Here is a 17424-nt window from a genome sequence, read left to right as displayed (position 1 = left end):
AACGGCCACAGTGGACAATCGCCAATAAGATTCTCCCTTTCTGGATCTTTCTTTGGAAATCCTGCAGGAAGAAAGAGAGAGGAAGAGAGAGAGAGAGAGGTAGTTAGATCTAATGAGAGCATGCTTATTGTAGTAGTATGAGTACTGTTCAGGATAAAAACGTACGTGTAATCAATGTGACGTAAATCAATTTCGTGTGTAAGCGCGTAGACTAATTAGCCGCATATCTGTCCTCATTGTCGAGGTCTTTAACGTTGCACAAACGACAATTGCATCGCTGGCGAACGCGCTCGCGAGCTAAAACTCGGTTTCCGAGTGTGTCCTTGCATAGATAGGTCCCGCATGAGTGACTTTTGCATCGTTGCATCTTGCATAACGGCGAGGCGATTGCGGGTGCACAGCCCCTGCGCCCCGTGGAGACGACGACTCCCCGTTGGCAGCCTTTGCGCAATTGAAATTTCTCTGAAGCCACCCGATTATCGTACGAAAGGTCACTTACCTCTTGCACAAAGTAGTTAGTCGTTCGTTATACACTCACGCGACTCTCGTGGAACATCCGAGAAGCGTTTAGACGCATTACATTGACTAGATTAAGGCCCGATTCCACCAACGTCGCTTAATTTTAACCGTAATTTAACTCACTCTTTGTCTCTTTCTAAGGCCGGTAGTTAGGAAGAGCCGTAAGTGCAGTAGCAATTAACATGTAAAATATTGAAAGATTGCGAGTACCGTATGAAATAATGTTACATCTTGCTACTGATTCGCCGCTTTATACGTTTCTGTTTGTTAAAACAGACATTAACAGCGCAGATTAATTCGTAATCTACAAACAAACAAAAGATATGGAATATTCCGTGAAGATAACGTGTATTAAAATGACGATATTATGCGTTTAATGGACTCTGGCAGGCATAAAATACACGTGACTACAAATTATTTCGTATAGTTCACAAATAAACGTTTCGCTTCAAAATTGTTATCTAGTGGTTCAGTTCAATAAACAAAAAGTCAGTTTCGACAGAATTCTCGATATTAATAGCACGCCTCGCACGATAAAACTTCTTGCTAATTAAGGTGCATCGAAAATGGGGAATATTTAAATAATTTCTCCGTCGCAGGACAAGTTTTTTTCTTTCTCCCTTTTTTTTCTTCTTTACGATACGAAACACGTTTGGCAGGTGACGCGAGACAAGAACTCTGTGAGAGAGTCGCTTGTCTAATTACAATATTATTGATCGATTCGTAGAACACGAGGGAAACCATCGTCAATCAGTAACTCGTATCTCACTGTGCGGTCAAGAGCAATTCGCGATGAAAAGAGACATAAATCGCTTTATTGTGTCGAGAATGTGCAAACGGGTAGAACCAGTTCATATGGATTAAAAAAAAGTATGCTTTCCACAAATACTATATTATCCCACGGGTCCTGGCCATCCGTCTCTCGGAAATTATCGTCATTCGTAGTGGGTGATGTTTTAGATAACAAAATATAGCCACAGAAACACACGGTATATAAGTAATAAGTCTGTCAGTTCGTGATAGTCTTCTCATGTCTATCAATCCAACTTGGATACGTCTCTCCCGAAGCCGGGCTTCAGTTCGCACGAGTATACTCCTAGTCATGTGAGTTTCATCGCTGTCATCGTTTCAATTTTATTATTACATTCGGCATTGTATTGTCTTTTGCAACGTGTACATGACCCTGTTGTTGATGATGACGCAAGAATGCTCGATACTCAACAATGAGAGAGAAGTCATTGAAAATTGTTAGTTATTTATGTTATTTGAAAACACGGTGTATATCTGGTAACTAGATGAGAAAAGTTAATCGCGGAAGTGTGAAGGTGTTACCGCAAGGACTGACAAACGGACTTGCTATAAATTTACTTCAAGCCGCTCATGAACTGGTGCACAGCAGGAAAGCGACATGCCGTATAACTACCGGGTTGCATGTACAGCCTTTGCCAAGAGTAAGGAATGCTATTAATAACTGAAGAATCTTGTTACTAGATTACACACATGTAAATAACTTTACAAAGTATACATTTGAAATCAACTTACGTGTGAATGTGCATACCTACTTAAAATGGGACAAATTTGTACACCTAGTCACAAATATTAAAATTCAGTGTACAAAAATGTTTAATTTTGCATAAGTGATATTCAATTTATGATAAGCTAAAAGTCACTATAAACGAATTATGAGATGAACGCAAATCACGTTAATCTATAAACAAATATTTTGGTATTTGAATACTTGTGCAACAAACTATGTTCTGTCTGCACAATTGCTAAATGTCATAAATGAACGTCATTTCTTATGTAAACCTATAGTCGTTTATTTCATTAAAGAGAAAGCTTTATCGACGCGCATACATGCACAAACACGCACACAAAATTCACATTTACTTATACTACTTGCGTAACGATAACTTTTACAGTTTTTTATTCATTTATCATTGTCTTTTATCTTTTTATCTAATTTATAGTTTTTATTATTATGAAATTATACGAGAAGCAAAAGTTGCCTCTTTTATATCCTTATCTTTGCTGTAAAAATGAATAATTAATTACGACGCAACTCTGCTGTGAAAATAAAAAATCATTGCTACTTTAAGATAAAAAGCGAGAAAGATTGCGGAAACTAACAAGAGTGAAATATCTCACAGATGGTACTCTTCCGCGAAATGCAAAGAACCAGTCTGTGAAATAGTGTATATTATAAGCAAAAACGGAAAGGAAATGATAATATATATATATGTTTTCGCGAATATTTTCAGACAGCCCGGTGCCGGTTCAGACTGCATGCAATCTTTTTTTCTTTATCAGCAATCGCCAATATTAACCCGGTATAATATTTGTCGCTCATTGCCTGACTAATAAGAGGTACAGGGAATTTTTTGTCAATCTCTGATGTAGAGAAAGACAGTAAAAACTATAAGTGAATGAATTAAGGGGATGCTGGAGTTGCTAGTGAACTATTTTTTCACTATAGCGATGGTAATTGCAGTTTCGAAAATTCTCTTTATTGCTTGTGCAGAATAAAAAATCCTTTTCCACAAATGAAGTATAGCTAGAAAGAAAGTCCGCTCTACAGGACTTTATATTCAAAATGGAAAAAAGTTAGAAAAGACAAATGCAAGTTTTTAACTTTTTTCCATTTTGAATATAAAGTCCTGTAGAGCGGACTTTCTTTCTATCTATACTTCATTTGTGGAAAAGGATTTTTTATTCTGCACAAGCAATAAAGAGAATTTTCGAAACTGCAATTACCATCGCTATAGTGAAAAAATAGTTCACTAGCAACTCCAGCTTCCCCTTAACGTGGCTTTTCAAGATCGCGGCCGATGGCAGCCGTGTTTCCGGTGTCTTTTTTTTACATGTCTTTCTCGAATTTTGTAGAACCGAATCTTATCTGCTCGTTCGATCGAGCGTACCGTCAGCATGGCGTCAACCAGCAGTAAAACCGGCAAAATCGGTGTTTAGTCACCGCATTTCCATTGGTATACGCCTTTCTTTTTCCCACCTCGAGAGCATATAAAGGATAACGTCGTATATACCTGAAAACCGGTTTTAATGAGATTTGCAAATTTCGGTGGCATCAGCCAAGACATTCATTGACTCGCAAATCGTTCAATGGAACTTGAAAGATTACGGAATTATTCTAGCCAAATTATAAATATACCAGTGATCTTTATCCGAGAACGTATACGATAACTTACCGTTATTTTAATTATATTCTCGACACATACATACATCAAAATTATATGTCGTAAGTGACAAGTATAGTACATGACATCTTTTTGTTTAAAGTTTAATTTTGATTTTGTTTTAACAGAACTGTTGCAGAAATAAACATTAGAAAAGAAACTATTGAAATATTAATGTTTGTAAAGTGTATGTACGAATAATATTATCGAAATCTTAATATTATATTAATATTATTAATATTTAAAAGCATTAATATATAATTAAATGTTTTATTCTTAATTGCCGTTATAACTGGCGAAATAAATAAATCAATGCTTTTTAATGAACAATGTTTTAAGTATTATCATGACACACCATTTTTTTTCCTGGATATCGATAATTTAAAAGTACGTTCAGTACATGCTGGCACGTGTACAGTACTAATGGTTAGTTATTAAGGAATTCAGCACTAATGGCACGTGTGGATGGCAAAATATGCGTAGTTAGAACAAGAATTCAAAGTTTAGGAAAGCAATCGATCGAGCAAGGTAACTCGATCGTGGTTCAAAAAAATCACGAATCCTATACCGGTTTTTTGCGACATCGCGTTATTTAATCCAATATAAAAAAATGTGTCATTACACGCGACACGCACGACTTCCGATTTTAGATAAGAAACATATGAAGAGCTTATTCGCTGTTTCTTTAATGCCGAAATAGAATGATCTTTCTAGTTCGTGACGCGGAAACTATTACACGTCGGTAACCACTGTAAAGATATCGCAGAAAATGACTCTTTTCAACGATTTTCTATTCCTAGTAGATCCGCAGTTATACTATAGCACTATTGCGCTCGTTAAGATCTGTGCTGCTTCAAAGGCTCGTACAGCACATCACCAATCACGCGTTAAAATCTCCAGAACGCTGGGGATTTCAATGCATGTGGTGGAGATGTCTTTTAAAGCATCGGGATTAAACGGTCGGTCTAACGAGCGACATGAAAGATATTGTTATTGAAAATAGATATTTCTATACTTTCTATTATTCGCTGAAGATAAACTGGGAAAGCTCTTACGACTTTGGAAAAATTATAATCTGAACATTGTTTCATGACACTTTACTGATTTATCTACAATTTATCTTTACTAGTACAACACAGGCGCGCGCTATTTTATTTTTCAATGTTAATAATGTTTTCGAATAATAATATTCAGCTATTATTTATTAAAAAATTGTTTTCTTTTTCCGAGGAGTTCTGAGATGTTTATATTATTAATTGGCATATTGCCTAGTTCTCTGCTATTGAAAATACCGTAAACTCAGAAATGAAAAAGTTCTAGCCCTTAGAAATTTTTTCTTTTTCCGAGCAGTTCTGAGTTGTTGAAATCATTATTTTTTATATTGCCTAGAGTTCTCTGCTATTGAAAATACCGTAAACTCGGAAATGAAAAAGTTCTAGCCCGTAGAAATTTTTTCTTTTCCGAGAAGTTCTGAGTTGTTGATATTATTATTTTTTATTCTACTAGCACCACAGGCGCGCGCTATTTTATTTTTCAATATTAATAATGTTTTTGAATAATAATATTCATCTATTATTTATTATATAATAAATAACACAAATCCTATTCTAAAAAAGGCGTTAAAGGTGTTATTTAATTATTTCATCGTGTTTCATCAATACAAATTTGACAGAATTGACAGCTGCCGTTTTCACGTTCCTAAGAAATAATAAATAAAATTGTCAATATAACCGCACTAACAGCCACTATGCATTCTGACATTCGCAACACGAAGTTCAAGTCACACGAAGTTCGAGCCAAGCGAGAGAACCAATCAGCGTCGCGGAAAAGAGGCCTCAATATTTGATAAAAAAGAACTTCACGAAGTTAACACGCTTTTTTTAGAATAGGAGGATTTTACTTATTATTTATTTTCTTTTCATCTGAGACTGGTTAATCCAACGCAAGTAAACATTTTTATTCAATACTTGGTAGATTAAGAAACATTCAGTGAAAAGTAGAAAGTTATGCCTAGTTTACAACGTAACGGATTACATTTTCGCTGAAGAAGTATCGGCTTCTACTTTCTTCAATGTTCGTTACTGATATGTATCGTCTTTAATGCACAGTAGATGCAATCATAACTTTGTTTGTTTTGATATTAGTTGAAATAAAGTATTTGTTTTGAATTAACAAATTTTCGACATTTATACTTTCTACTTGCAACAGCCACAACCATAATTGCTTATGCATATGCAGAACAGCGTAAACATAATTCAACACACACACACACACACACACACACACACACGAGAGTGAAAACGCAAGATGACTAAAAATCGGAAAGCCAAAGACTTTCCGCGGAGGTGAAAGGAAATTTTACCGGAAATCTATTCGTATATTTCATCAAGTCCTCGCTCGAAATGCATTTCCTACGTGTTCAAGGGAGACTGATTGCGGCAGGACCTCGATTCTTTCTCGAGGGAACGGTGCGCGCTCGTGATTCTCATAAAACCGATTTCCGGACTCCTTGAGTTGGCCGCGTCGACCGTCAGCCAGGTCGAACCTGAAAAATGCATCAAGGCGGAATGGTTCTCACATTGGTGAGCGCTGCCAAGTTACGGAATGCGTGTAAGGAAACGGCGGGGAGGAGCAATTTCGATTCGTGGACGTGTCCCTGAGACACAGAGAGAGCACAGACGGCATCTCGATTGCTGACACCCCGCTGAATCGAGGCGGTCAAGATAAAGAAGGAGATAGCTTTAAATAATTTCGTCCGCGTGCCTTCACGCGATTAAAGGAGAAAAAAAGCAAGAACTTTTTATAGGCACGCATATTATTATTTGCAGTGACAGATGGCAAAGCGATACAGCAGCTACATGTCATACGCAACTGCGTTCCTGTTTGATAAATGCGCACTCACAAAGAGAAGTTATTTTTTTCCAATAGACCGGAAACGATGAGACCAGACGGACAGGTCCGTATAAATTAATGTTCGTAAAGACGAGAATACCTCGTGCCTCGCGGCTGCGTATGTCCTCGAGGCTGTATATTCCAAATGCCACTTATGGTGGTGCTGTCCTCTCGTTTAGACCATAAGAGAAAGTCCAGTGAACATATAAGTTAACACTGCGACTGAACCATATTGCGCGATGCATGCCTATCACCTGCGAGATATAATATTACACGTTGGATATTGAATCCAAATATTTCACGAATAAAAGTGCAGTAATGTATGACAATAATTATGTATGACAATAATAATTTCTAAGATATTTTTTTCATTGATATCCTTGTTAAGATTAAGGAAAAATTTATTATAAAAAATTCCAGCTACGCTGATGGAATTCGTCTAATGCGGACGGCGCTACGAAAATAGAATTAATCGTTTGAACGTAAAAAAATAGCTATTAGTTTATCCTTGAACCGCGCACATGTATCTCATTCAAATCTCAGATTTAAATTATTATTTGAAACTTGTCTGGCGCGAGCACGTATTAAGAATCTCACTTTAATACTGATGCCGATAGGTTCTTGAAATATATATGTTCTTTCTTATTTTGCGTAAGTATGAAAATGCTTCATTTCTGTTTTCTTTATCGTTGTATGGCCGATATATCGATTTATCAAGTCATAAATCTAATTTATTTCACTGTGCAACAAAATAAAGTACAATGTAATGATACATTTGACAGAAAACGTATAAGACAACATGCGACTCACATTATACATTATCGTAATAGAATCATTTCAATTTCAATGGTGGCCTAGTGCAGTAAATAGAAGTGCGACTGCAGTCGCGATTTCTCACGACACTCAATATATATCTAACCAGTATTTTCGCATTCCGGAAGTAAGCACTTTTCATTACACTTCCTGCTATCCATAAGTACTTGGTCCAAAGGAAAGTCATTGAATGGGACAGACAGGATGGAGTCGCCGTCGATTAGCTCACTACATTGTATCCATCCGCTCCGTGAATAGGAAATGAAAACATTCACACTGTAATAAAATTAGCGATTCTTGGTCATAAGAGGCCTTCAACAAAGTAAATACCATAAATTTCTGCCAAACCACATCGTTCAAAATATATCGTATAATTATAATGGAACTAGTAAAACTGAAACGCATAATAGAGAAGATCAACCAAACGATTTTAGCATTCATATTTAATCTATATAAATTTAATGATGTGTATAATGTTAATTAAGTTTTACAAATTATGACAAGAATTTAATTCTTGATATGACGTTAATAATTCACGGTCTACCTATTACAAGTCGTGTATTATTGATCCATATATATGTATATATACACACATATAAAAGAGAGAGAAATATCTATACGCAAATGTAAAGCGCCTTATCTGTGCTCCATCATTCTTCTCTTCTCTACGACATTGCAACGTACGATCGATGATATCAAGAAGTTATATGTTAGGAGATTACGTTAGCAGTCAACGTGTAAACATTACGCGGCATAGAAAGTGGATAAGATAGATAAGAATTTGATACGGATATCGATGACCGGTGATCTCGGAACTACTTTCCATTGCTTCGCGCGCGTACCACTTAATCCGAAACGCCGCTCAATCGCCTTCTCTACCTAATCCGAAAAGAAAGTGGCCGACGGTATAGAGTACATGCAGCGATAAAATCGACTTGACTTTATTCCTCTCGATTCTATCGCCAAGACGAAGGAGAATCGTGCCGTTTACTCGTCTTCGACGAGGAAGGCGAGGAATTGCTTTTCGCAATCAGGCTCAGTGTGCAATGCGATGAAACCTGTTGCCCTTTACTTAGCTTCATCTTTGGTTTTCCGAGCGTAATGCTGACATTTATAACCCACAATTATTCGCCATGCTAATTAACACCACGCGAAACAGGACCGCGCGCGAGTACATTCGTTTTGCTTGCCTACGAAACGCCAGACAATGAAGCAAATTAGGTGTTGCCAGGAACCCAGACAATGGCCCAAATTCGGTTCTCGAGGCCAAGCGAAAGTGATGTTCTTTTGTCCATGCAAACTGATTTCTATTTATATAGCACTTATGATACATAATTTAATTTAATATTTCTTACTTTCTCACAGTTACTGCTGGATTGCCCCTTTAGTAAAAAGTTGCCTTTGATCTTATATAAATATATATTATATACATATAGAATTTAATTTCGCAATTAAATCAATTAACGATTGAGTTAACTAAAATAGACGTTATACTGATTGGCCTTTTTTTGTCTACACATAAATCGATTTTTATTTACATAAATTATGTAATTTATTATCTTCTAGCTTGTATGGAATTTATTGCCGGATCACGTTTTTACAAAAAATATAATTTTTAAGTCGACTGAACTAAACGAGATATAAATAAAATGTCATATTGATAATGCAACCGATGGCTCAAACTCGTTTTTGCAAGGTCAGCGCACGTAAAAAGAAATGTTGCATTATTCATGTCATTTTTACTTTACTATCCAGAATAAGTTAGCCATTTTAAATAATAAATCATTCTTTTATTTTTTTCTGTCAGGCTGTCAATAAAATTCTCTTGTCATAATAAATATTATATATTCTTTATACTGTTTACAATTTCGCACAAATTACAAAAAGGTTTCATTTAAATAAGTGTAAAGATCAAATAAGTGTAAAGTAGATTAGTTGTCATACTGAGAACGCAAACTTAGAATGGCCTAAATTCATATCCTATTGTTAACCAGCTTCTAGGTGAAAGCATTTTTTTCTGTGAACTAATTAGATACTAGAGATTTCCGTTGTGATAAGTATCTTTTGTTTTTTTCTTTTACTTTGAATTGTGGTGAACGTAATATACCTTTAATTTTATGAAAAAAGAAATAATTTTATATGACGTCTATGATATTCGCAATCCGCGACGTTAACAACACGAATTCTGCAGCGACAATACAAAGATACACATAAAATATGCTTGAACACGATGTAATCTTGTAATTACTTAATGAATGATTCTCGTAATTACTGCCTGAATGATTTTTGATCGGAGACAATCAGGATGAAGCAATAATATACAATAAATCCTCTTTGTCTATAGTGTACTGTGAATACTTAATCAAATTTTAATCTTCAAATTTTAATCTGGTGTATCAATAAAGAATAAAGCATGGAACCATCGCAATTGTAGCACGAAGATTTAATATATCAGTTGGCTAAAAGTCATTACCTCTTATTAAAACAATAAGACACACGCTTCTTTGCTCCCGTGTGAGTCAATTGCTTTTGTTACTCCCATAGATTTCTCTATTCGCACGAGATACTCTCTTTGATTTACGGTTTATCTTTTCCAGCATAGAATTGAATTTCAGAAAGAAAACCGACCTATGTATGTAGAAAGTAAATTTTCAGAACGAAAGAAAATTGGTGTTTCTTAATTGCTTATAATTAAATTCATATTATCTTCGAAAAGTGAATAATTTTTGGTACCTACGATCGTATTGATAAATATCAAAGTTATAACTGGATATAATTTTCCAACTTTTCTCGATTAATATTTGCCGATGCTCGTGGGATGCGCTATAATACGAAAAATGGACTTGTGCTGCTTTACATTTCGCGATTCTGATCGCAACGTGTTCATTGCCATCACGTTTTCTCGATTTTGTTGTTCTACATCGAGAATCTTTGAAACGAAACGAAATACATCTGTTTGCTCTATGTTCTACGTTCTCGCCAAAGTGCGAGTTAGCATTAATCCGATGCAAGTAAACTTTCCTTCCGGGATCGCCCCCGTTGTACTCGCGCATGTTCGACACACACTCGCATTTCTCCTTGCTTTGCGGTAGTTTTCAGTTCCAGGCATGCATGAACTCATCGCGGATCTAGTTTGAGTTTCGATTTTTTGTTTTCACATTTCGCCCACCGGGTGTAGCGAAAATTATATAACCGTGGGATTTCTTTATTGCGCTATATTTGTGTGCCAGTGAGCAGAATATCTCTTTTCATGCAATCGTGTAATGGACACGACTCTCAGTTGCGTTATCGAATACAATATCAATAGCACAAAAGTATCTTGCAGTTTCTGTCTCATAAGTAATCTGTGCACACACAGATTTCTCTATGCATTCGGATTTCAAACGTTGATTCCGTCCGTGCATCGCATGATTTGTCGTTTTATTATATCGATTGCCGGGGTAAAGAGATGGCTTTAGGTAAATAATTGGCGCGTGTTCGGCTCGCTATTTTTACAAACAGATAAATATCTTTTAAAATAAAGCCGGTGTTAGTGAAAATCGATGGGAAAATGGAATATATGAATAATGAATGAATGCGCAATGAAGTGCTCAAGTTATTTGTCACCATCCCACATGTATACATCACGCTAATTATTTTCATTTCGTTTTTATTTACGAGGCGACCACGTTTATCTGTTTCAGCGATGTGACGCAACCAGTCAGGAATATTTTTATGCAAAATGACTCGCGCCCTTGTCCTTCTCTGCATGGCCATCATTCTACCTCTCGTACGATGCCACAAGGTAAGTTCATAGCCAAGTATCCAAGGACGTGTTCTTATCCCGTGCAATTACTTCTTCTTTGAGACAAAGAGCACACGCGTGTCCGCAACGAGATAATTCTGCTGAATTAAAGCGGCCGCAGAATGTGACGATGGATTTAATTGTTGATCACGTTGCTGCGGGATAGATTCACGGTGCGTGAGCAGTAGTCTTAGCTTCTGATTTACGCGCATTATTCTGATCTTTATCTTCACTTACTCTAATAATATATTTAGTTTTCTCTTCTCTCTCCGCATGCATTATATAAAAATTCTGCGGAACGTAGAATTCTCTTTTAATGTTTTATTCTCTGCGATGCGATTCTTTATGATACGTTTGTTTCGTAAACCTTAATTCGCGCGTACATCTGTAATTTCTGCATATTACTCAGTGGAGTTACGGCACGCGAATAATTAATTAACATGGAGCTCGATAACGTAGGAGAAGAAAATTAATGACGCCTTATTAAAAATTGATTCCACACTCAATTGCGTTGCTCGCACCTATTGGGTGCGCCGGGATTATTTACGAGGTAATCATTCTGATGATCGCATCGGTAATCTCGCTCGGATTTGCGTAAAGTTTTTGAACAAAACGAAATTTGTCATAGTATTTTGTCATGATCTCTATTTATTTTGTTTGGAAATTTCTTTTCAATTATTTATCGCGGAAAGATAAAAAATCTCATTAACTTACATTTTTCTCCGTTAAGAATCGACAAGAGAATACGTGAGACATGCTTTATGGTCCTAGAATGAGTCTTGTTAACCAGAGATAAATAACATTGACAATTACTACGTGTCAATAGTTGCATCGTAATTGAGAAAGCGTGTAAGAAGAGAAGGGATCGCGATTAATGGCATGTTACGATTCAGCACGCGTCAGTCGAACGCGTCATCTTGTTGTAGATAATCATCACGAATGTGGTCAATGGCCGGCTCTCCTCCAACTTACGTAAGAACTTTACGCACGAAATTGCAATAAAATCATCGAACCATTCGACATTTGTTCAGTTATATTGCCTTGCTTTCGCGTACGATCTTTTTTCTTTTAACAAACACAAACAATAATAAATGCAGTTCCTGTAACGATTAACGAGATAACGATCAGCAAAGCCAAGATCGAGATGAAAAGAATGGTCCATTTAGACAAGAGATATTGTGAAAATATTGCGTCTTGTGATCAGCATCAATATGATCGAGCATGGGAAAATACGAGGTCCGGTACTTAATAATAGTTAAGTATCATAATTCAATGAAGAGGCGTTCCTCGATAATCATTGAATCATCACGGATCGCAAAGTGGTCGCCGGCAGTCCGCCAACTTACGTAAATCTCCGGCTATTAGGAAATGATACGGATAATTGCTTTCAGACAAGAAATTTGCCTTCGCGCGCCATTTCCGGCAGCCGTTCCACATGATTTGCATGCTTTCGGGATGTACTTGTTGGCCGGCAAAGATGGAAAGCGAAATCGAAATACTCGGCTAAGAATAATCTACTTTTCACGGAGAAAAGACAGTATCTTTCTGCCGATTGACAGTTGCGCTCACAGATCCGTGAAGCGCGTTATGATTAAAACACGCGATTGGCGTTACGCTTAACGAGTATTACAAAATTCATTGTTGGGACTGAAGCGTTGCGTGAACAATTTTTCTGACGTATGGAATCAAGGTATTAACGCATCGAGGTGTATCTTTAACAAATTTACAGAAATCATTACGTCGAGAATTAAGGATTCGAGGACAAAAGATATAATATTCCATATTGAAAGATTTAATGCAAGAATAATAGTATTTTATAAAATTCTGATTTCTGCAGTCTTTCTGTAAATAAAATTTCGCATAAACAGAGATAATTAATGGTAATAAAATAAATTCCATAGCGCAAATCGATCAACTTTCGATCAGACGCTTGTTAATAGTGAGCGAAAGTAACCGACCTTTAGAAGTCCCAGGCTTCGATCGTTTTGATACGGCTCGATTTCTGTGACACCGTGTGCGGCAAGTGCCGCTAAATGGTAGAAGCAGACCTTGAAACGCGATTGGAAAACTGAATATGCGTGCATATACTCGTTGATTACAGACTGCTGCAAAACCGGACGAGTCGTGATTCTGAGAATACTTGAAAAATCGCTGCCTCTGTTTAAATAAAGCCTATCGACCGATTACAATGAGCATACCGAGTCAGCATACATGCATGGGCATACATTCTTCGCACGTCGATCTTTCCGTGTGATGAAGCACGGCTGATTTATCTATAATTATTAATAAATTGATGAATTGTTGATTATTAAGTCATGCAAGATCATTATTTGCATCGAGTTGATGGATTTAATTTAATTCCATTCACATAAATGACATAATTACATAACATAATATATTTGAAAATTGTCTCGCCTTATTATATAATTGCCTAGATATATTGTCATTTAATCAATTACTCTTGCGTAAAGATCGCATTATAAAATGCAAAATTTCAATTGCAAATATATGTATGAGTAATCTCTCGCAATGCAGTAGCACTATTGTTTGTGGCGTAATTTTTTATGGCACGAAACGTGATGTCTTTTCACCACCGGCATTACCATACCCAATTATATTTTATTGTACCGCTCATTTTGTCTTACTGTTTCTACGGTGCGATAATACGGCCAAGGAAGTATTATTTTGCCCAGTAAAAAGCGAAATTGAAGTCACAGAACTGTCAAGACGCGCAAACGAAGAAATGTACGAAGAATAACATAATGATGAATAATGATAAAATTGCAGATTCCGGAAGTTAGATTCGCTTGCGAAAGACCTTGCAGAACATTTTTTTCCACATTCTACTCTCGTTTATTTCTTCGTTGAGACAACAGCAATGTTCGGATGCGATACTTACATCTGGATTGGATAAAAATTCTCTTTAATTTATTGCTTCAATCAGTTCATCGTTATTATACATCGCTATATTTAGAAAATTGAACACCGCGTCAGTCTACAGCCGCTGTTTGCGTATCCTGTGGCGAATTTATTTATGAATCGATTAGCAAAACGTGCAGGATTATGATGATTACGATCTCGATTGCGTAAGATTGCGACACCCGTGTTTATTTAAACTCATTTGTGTTTCAGATCCACGAGCATATGACAAGGGAAGAGATGCTATCGGTGTTTTATACGGGACACGAGTCTGGTAATAACAGCAAAAAGTAACTCGCGGCGAGCGTGTACGCGCGGCTATTCCGTTCTTACGTTCCGTTCCTTCCAACGAGACAAAAAGAACAACGAAGACATCGGGTCATCGACTAATGCGATTCAAACCGACGTGCTTCTGAGTTCTGGCGATTAATATTCAAAATGATTGAAACGAACAAGTTCTGACAGTTCTTCAGCTCTCAGATGACATTTTTTAGTCTTTCTTCGGGCTATTGCTATTTTCTGCATCCCTTACACCTTCCGCTTGATTCGGAGGCTCACCTATGAAATCAAGAATTAAAGGCGCAAATATTTTTTACGAACTGTCGACAACAGGCTGTTAAACTCAAATTTTTCGTCGTGGATCATACTCGATGAATTTTTATCGATTTCCATTTTATCGATTTCGGGAACACACTCGAAAATCGCCGTTCTGATAATTTTAGCAAGAATCTCTGTTATCTGTCGTCGAGTTCTCCTATTAAATAAATTTTTTGATAATGTAACAAATTAGAAAGAAAAATTAATTAGAAAGAGAACCATTAATCTACAATATTAAATATAACTGTGCTAAATGTAACAAACATTAATATTGATATTGTGAAATTAATTGTTTACAAAATTAAAAATCTCTCTTTATTGCCTATTACGAGATTAACAGAAAATATAAATATCTATTTTGCACCCTCAAACCGTAGTGCCGCCGTACGAAGTTGTGCCTGTGCTGCATATGGCGCACAAAAGAAGCGTGGACGCGAAACCGCAAATTCACTTGAAGGCCTTCGGGAAAGATATCAGCCTTTCATTGAAGCCCACGGAAGGACTGTTGACGGCCAATAGCCTACCAATGTGGACCGTTACTAGAAATGCTTCGCAACCCGACGGTCTTCATTACGAAAGAGTGAAGGATGTAAGTGTTCTTTTTTTCGTCGTACGTAATTACTGGGATTTTACAATTTTGGCAAACTTAAAGATTTTTCTTTACTTTTTGATGTTAATAATTACCGAGTCAAAATATCCGAAAAAATTAATTACATGTGTAGCTTTTGGCGAAACGAGTTCCTAATAATCCCTTTTATTCCAGGTCGACGTGGATATCGGTGACATCTATCAAGACGCGGAGAACATGGCTTCCATTCTGCTACACCAGGACACGAATGGGAAAGTGCGCGTTGTAAGCGACCATTCTTTCTTAATGCCCCTTTCGTCACCACCCTATTATTGTGGGTCGTCTTTCGTCAACACGACTCGCTTAGGACCTATGTTATAATTATAGCAATATCGCAATTGTGTCGCACAACGAAACATTTTTACGACAAGACGGACGTAAAGCACTTACTAAAAACAATTTATAATTTCAAAGTAGTTAGGAAGTTGAGTGAGAGAGACTTAAATTCCCTTAATAATTCAAATTGTTTGCGCAGCTGTAAATTATATTACTTAAATGAACACAGATTATAATCTAACTTTAACGAGACTACAGATTATCTCTTTCATTGTCTTCTTAATTAAGTATGCATTATTCGTTATCTTATTTCTTAAAAAAGTTTTTTTCTTTTTCTTTTTTTATAAATATTCAATCTAAGCATTAGTGCGATTAATCTTGCATTGTTGTAAGAAAAATATTTGCTTCATATTTAAGAATGCAAGCTTCTGTAATTGTCTTCGGATAAGAGATATCTAAGTAAATTTATTTTCATAATCACATAGACCTACGCGCAAGGTTATAACAAATGTGCAGCGAAGCATATAAGGCGAAGTTACTTAAATACTGGCGATATCGCGGTTTTGACATTTCCCCTCTGCACTCGCAACCGACCGTTTTTCTCGCTAGTCGAAATAAAGTCCCACGTGTAGGGCATTGTACCCTCGAAATACAGAAGCTAATATAAACTTTTGCACATTGGTCCTACTTTTCCCTGCGGCCTGCAATTTTGAGAGAAAAAAGGGAACGTTGTTTCTAATAATTTCGCGTTCAAACAAGCGTGACTTTGATTTCTCTTCTCTACTCTTCTCTTCTGTACAATGTTCTTAATTACCGTTCTATGAGGAAGTGACTACACAGAGTTTTCTCGTATACTCATATTTATCACATATATAATTTTAATGGTACGACCAGTTGCAGGATTTGGTCATTCTGACAATGACTAACTCTGCAATTATTCCTGTAATGCGATCAAGAAATTCTTACAAAACTTCTCGATTGCGGATCTTGAAAGTGTTGAAAGTTTTTAAGTATACAGTCATACATTTACATTGATACTCGCTGAGTATAGTAATTAAATGATCCATTATTATTATAACAATCTTATTAATCATGATAAGCTGTTTTTACTAATATATAATTTTTTTATTTCTCATCAAAACACGTATTTACACTGATAACTAATATAACACGTTTTCTAAAATTTTTTGTTTCGTAAATGTTACTTTTTATATAAAAAATCTTTTATCTCTGTTAATTTTTCGCAATCAATGATAAAAGGTATTTCAAGAATGGATAAATAAGAATATCGAAAATCTCGGGCAGCAATTGTGCGTGGGAGTTCCAATGAAATTTTAATGAAGGCGAAACCGTAATGTCGTCCATTCCATATAGGCTTGTACATAATATGGCTTGGTTACATAATGCGCCATAAAAGCGTTGTTCTAAGTGACCCCGTGGTGCCCTGACCTTTCGCTTTCACTCTCCCTCCTTCGAGATCTGACCAATGTACCTCTTAGACTGCAGATCGAATGGCTCGATCGTGTCTAGATCGGGAATACCGTGCGTTCGAATCATTCGACACGCTGCAAAACACGTTCGAAACCTGCAAGAGAAACGCTCGCTTTAATGTGCAACTCAACTAATATATGAACATGATTCATAGACCGTTATATATCCACGAATAGTTAAAGTCTTGCAAATGCAAAATTCACATAATGTTAAATGTAACATTGCTCAGATTATAATTGTAGAATAGTTCAGTGATTGAACATGATTGTTTCAATTGCTTTCAATATAATATAAGTGCACTCAAATTGAACTTG

The 17424-nt window shown here is 36.3% G+C and overlaps 1 protein-coding gene across 4 annotated transcripts in view; it reads left to right on the top strand.

Moving 5' to 3' along the window:
• The window catches only part of LOC105280282 (venom metalloproteinase 3), a 38515-nt gene that overhangs the window by 11540 nt on the left and 9551 nt on the right, over positions 1 to 17424 (top strand). For all 4 annotated transcript variants that reach the window (XM_011340691.3, XM_011340689.3, XM_011340692.3 and 1 more), the window contains exons 3-6: positions 11099 to 11199; positions 14332 to 14392; positions 15093 to 15304; positions 15479 to 15568. In XM_011340691.3, the coding sequence (XP_011338993.1) occupies positions 11137 to 11199; positions 14332 to 14392; positions 15093 to 15304; positions 15479 to 15568 (426 nt within the window). In that variant the 5' untranslated portion in view covers positions 11099 to 11136. The remainder of the gene's footprint in view (positions 1 to 11098; positions 11200 to 14331; positions 14393 to 15092; positions 15305 to 15478; positions 15569 to 17424) is intronic.

Source organism: Ooceraea biroi, chromosome 1 (assembly GCF_003672135.1).
Source record: "Ooceraea biroi isolate clonal line C1 chromosome 1, Obir_v5.4, whole genome shotgun sequence".
Lineage (NCBI taxonomy): Eukaryota > Metazoa > Arthropoda > Insecta > Hymenoptera > Formicidae > Ooceraea > Ooceraea biroi.
Note: the sequence above shows the minus strand (reverse complement) of the source record. Positions and strands in the feature narration are given on the sequence as shown.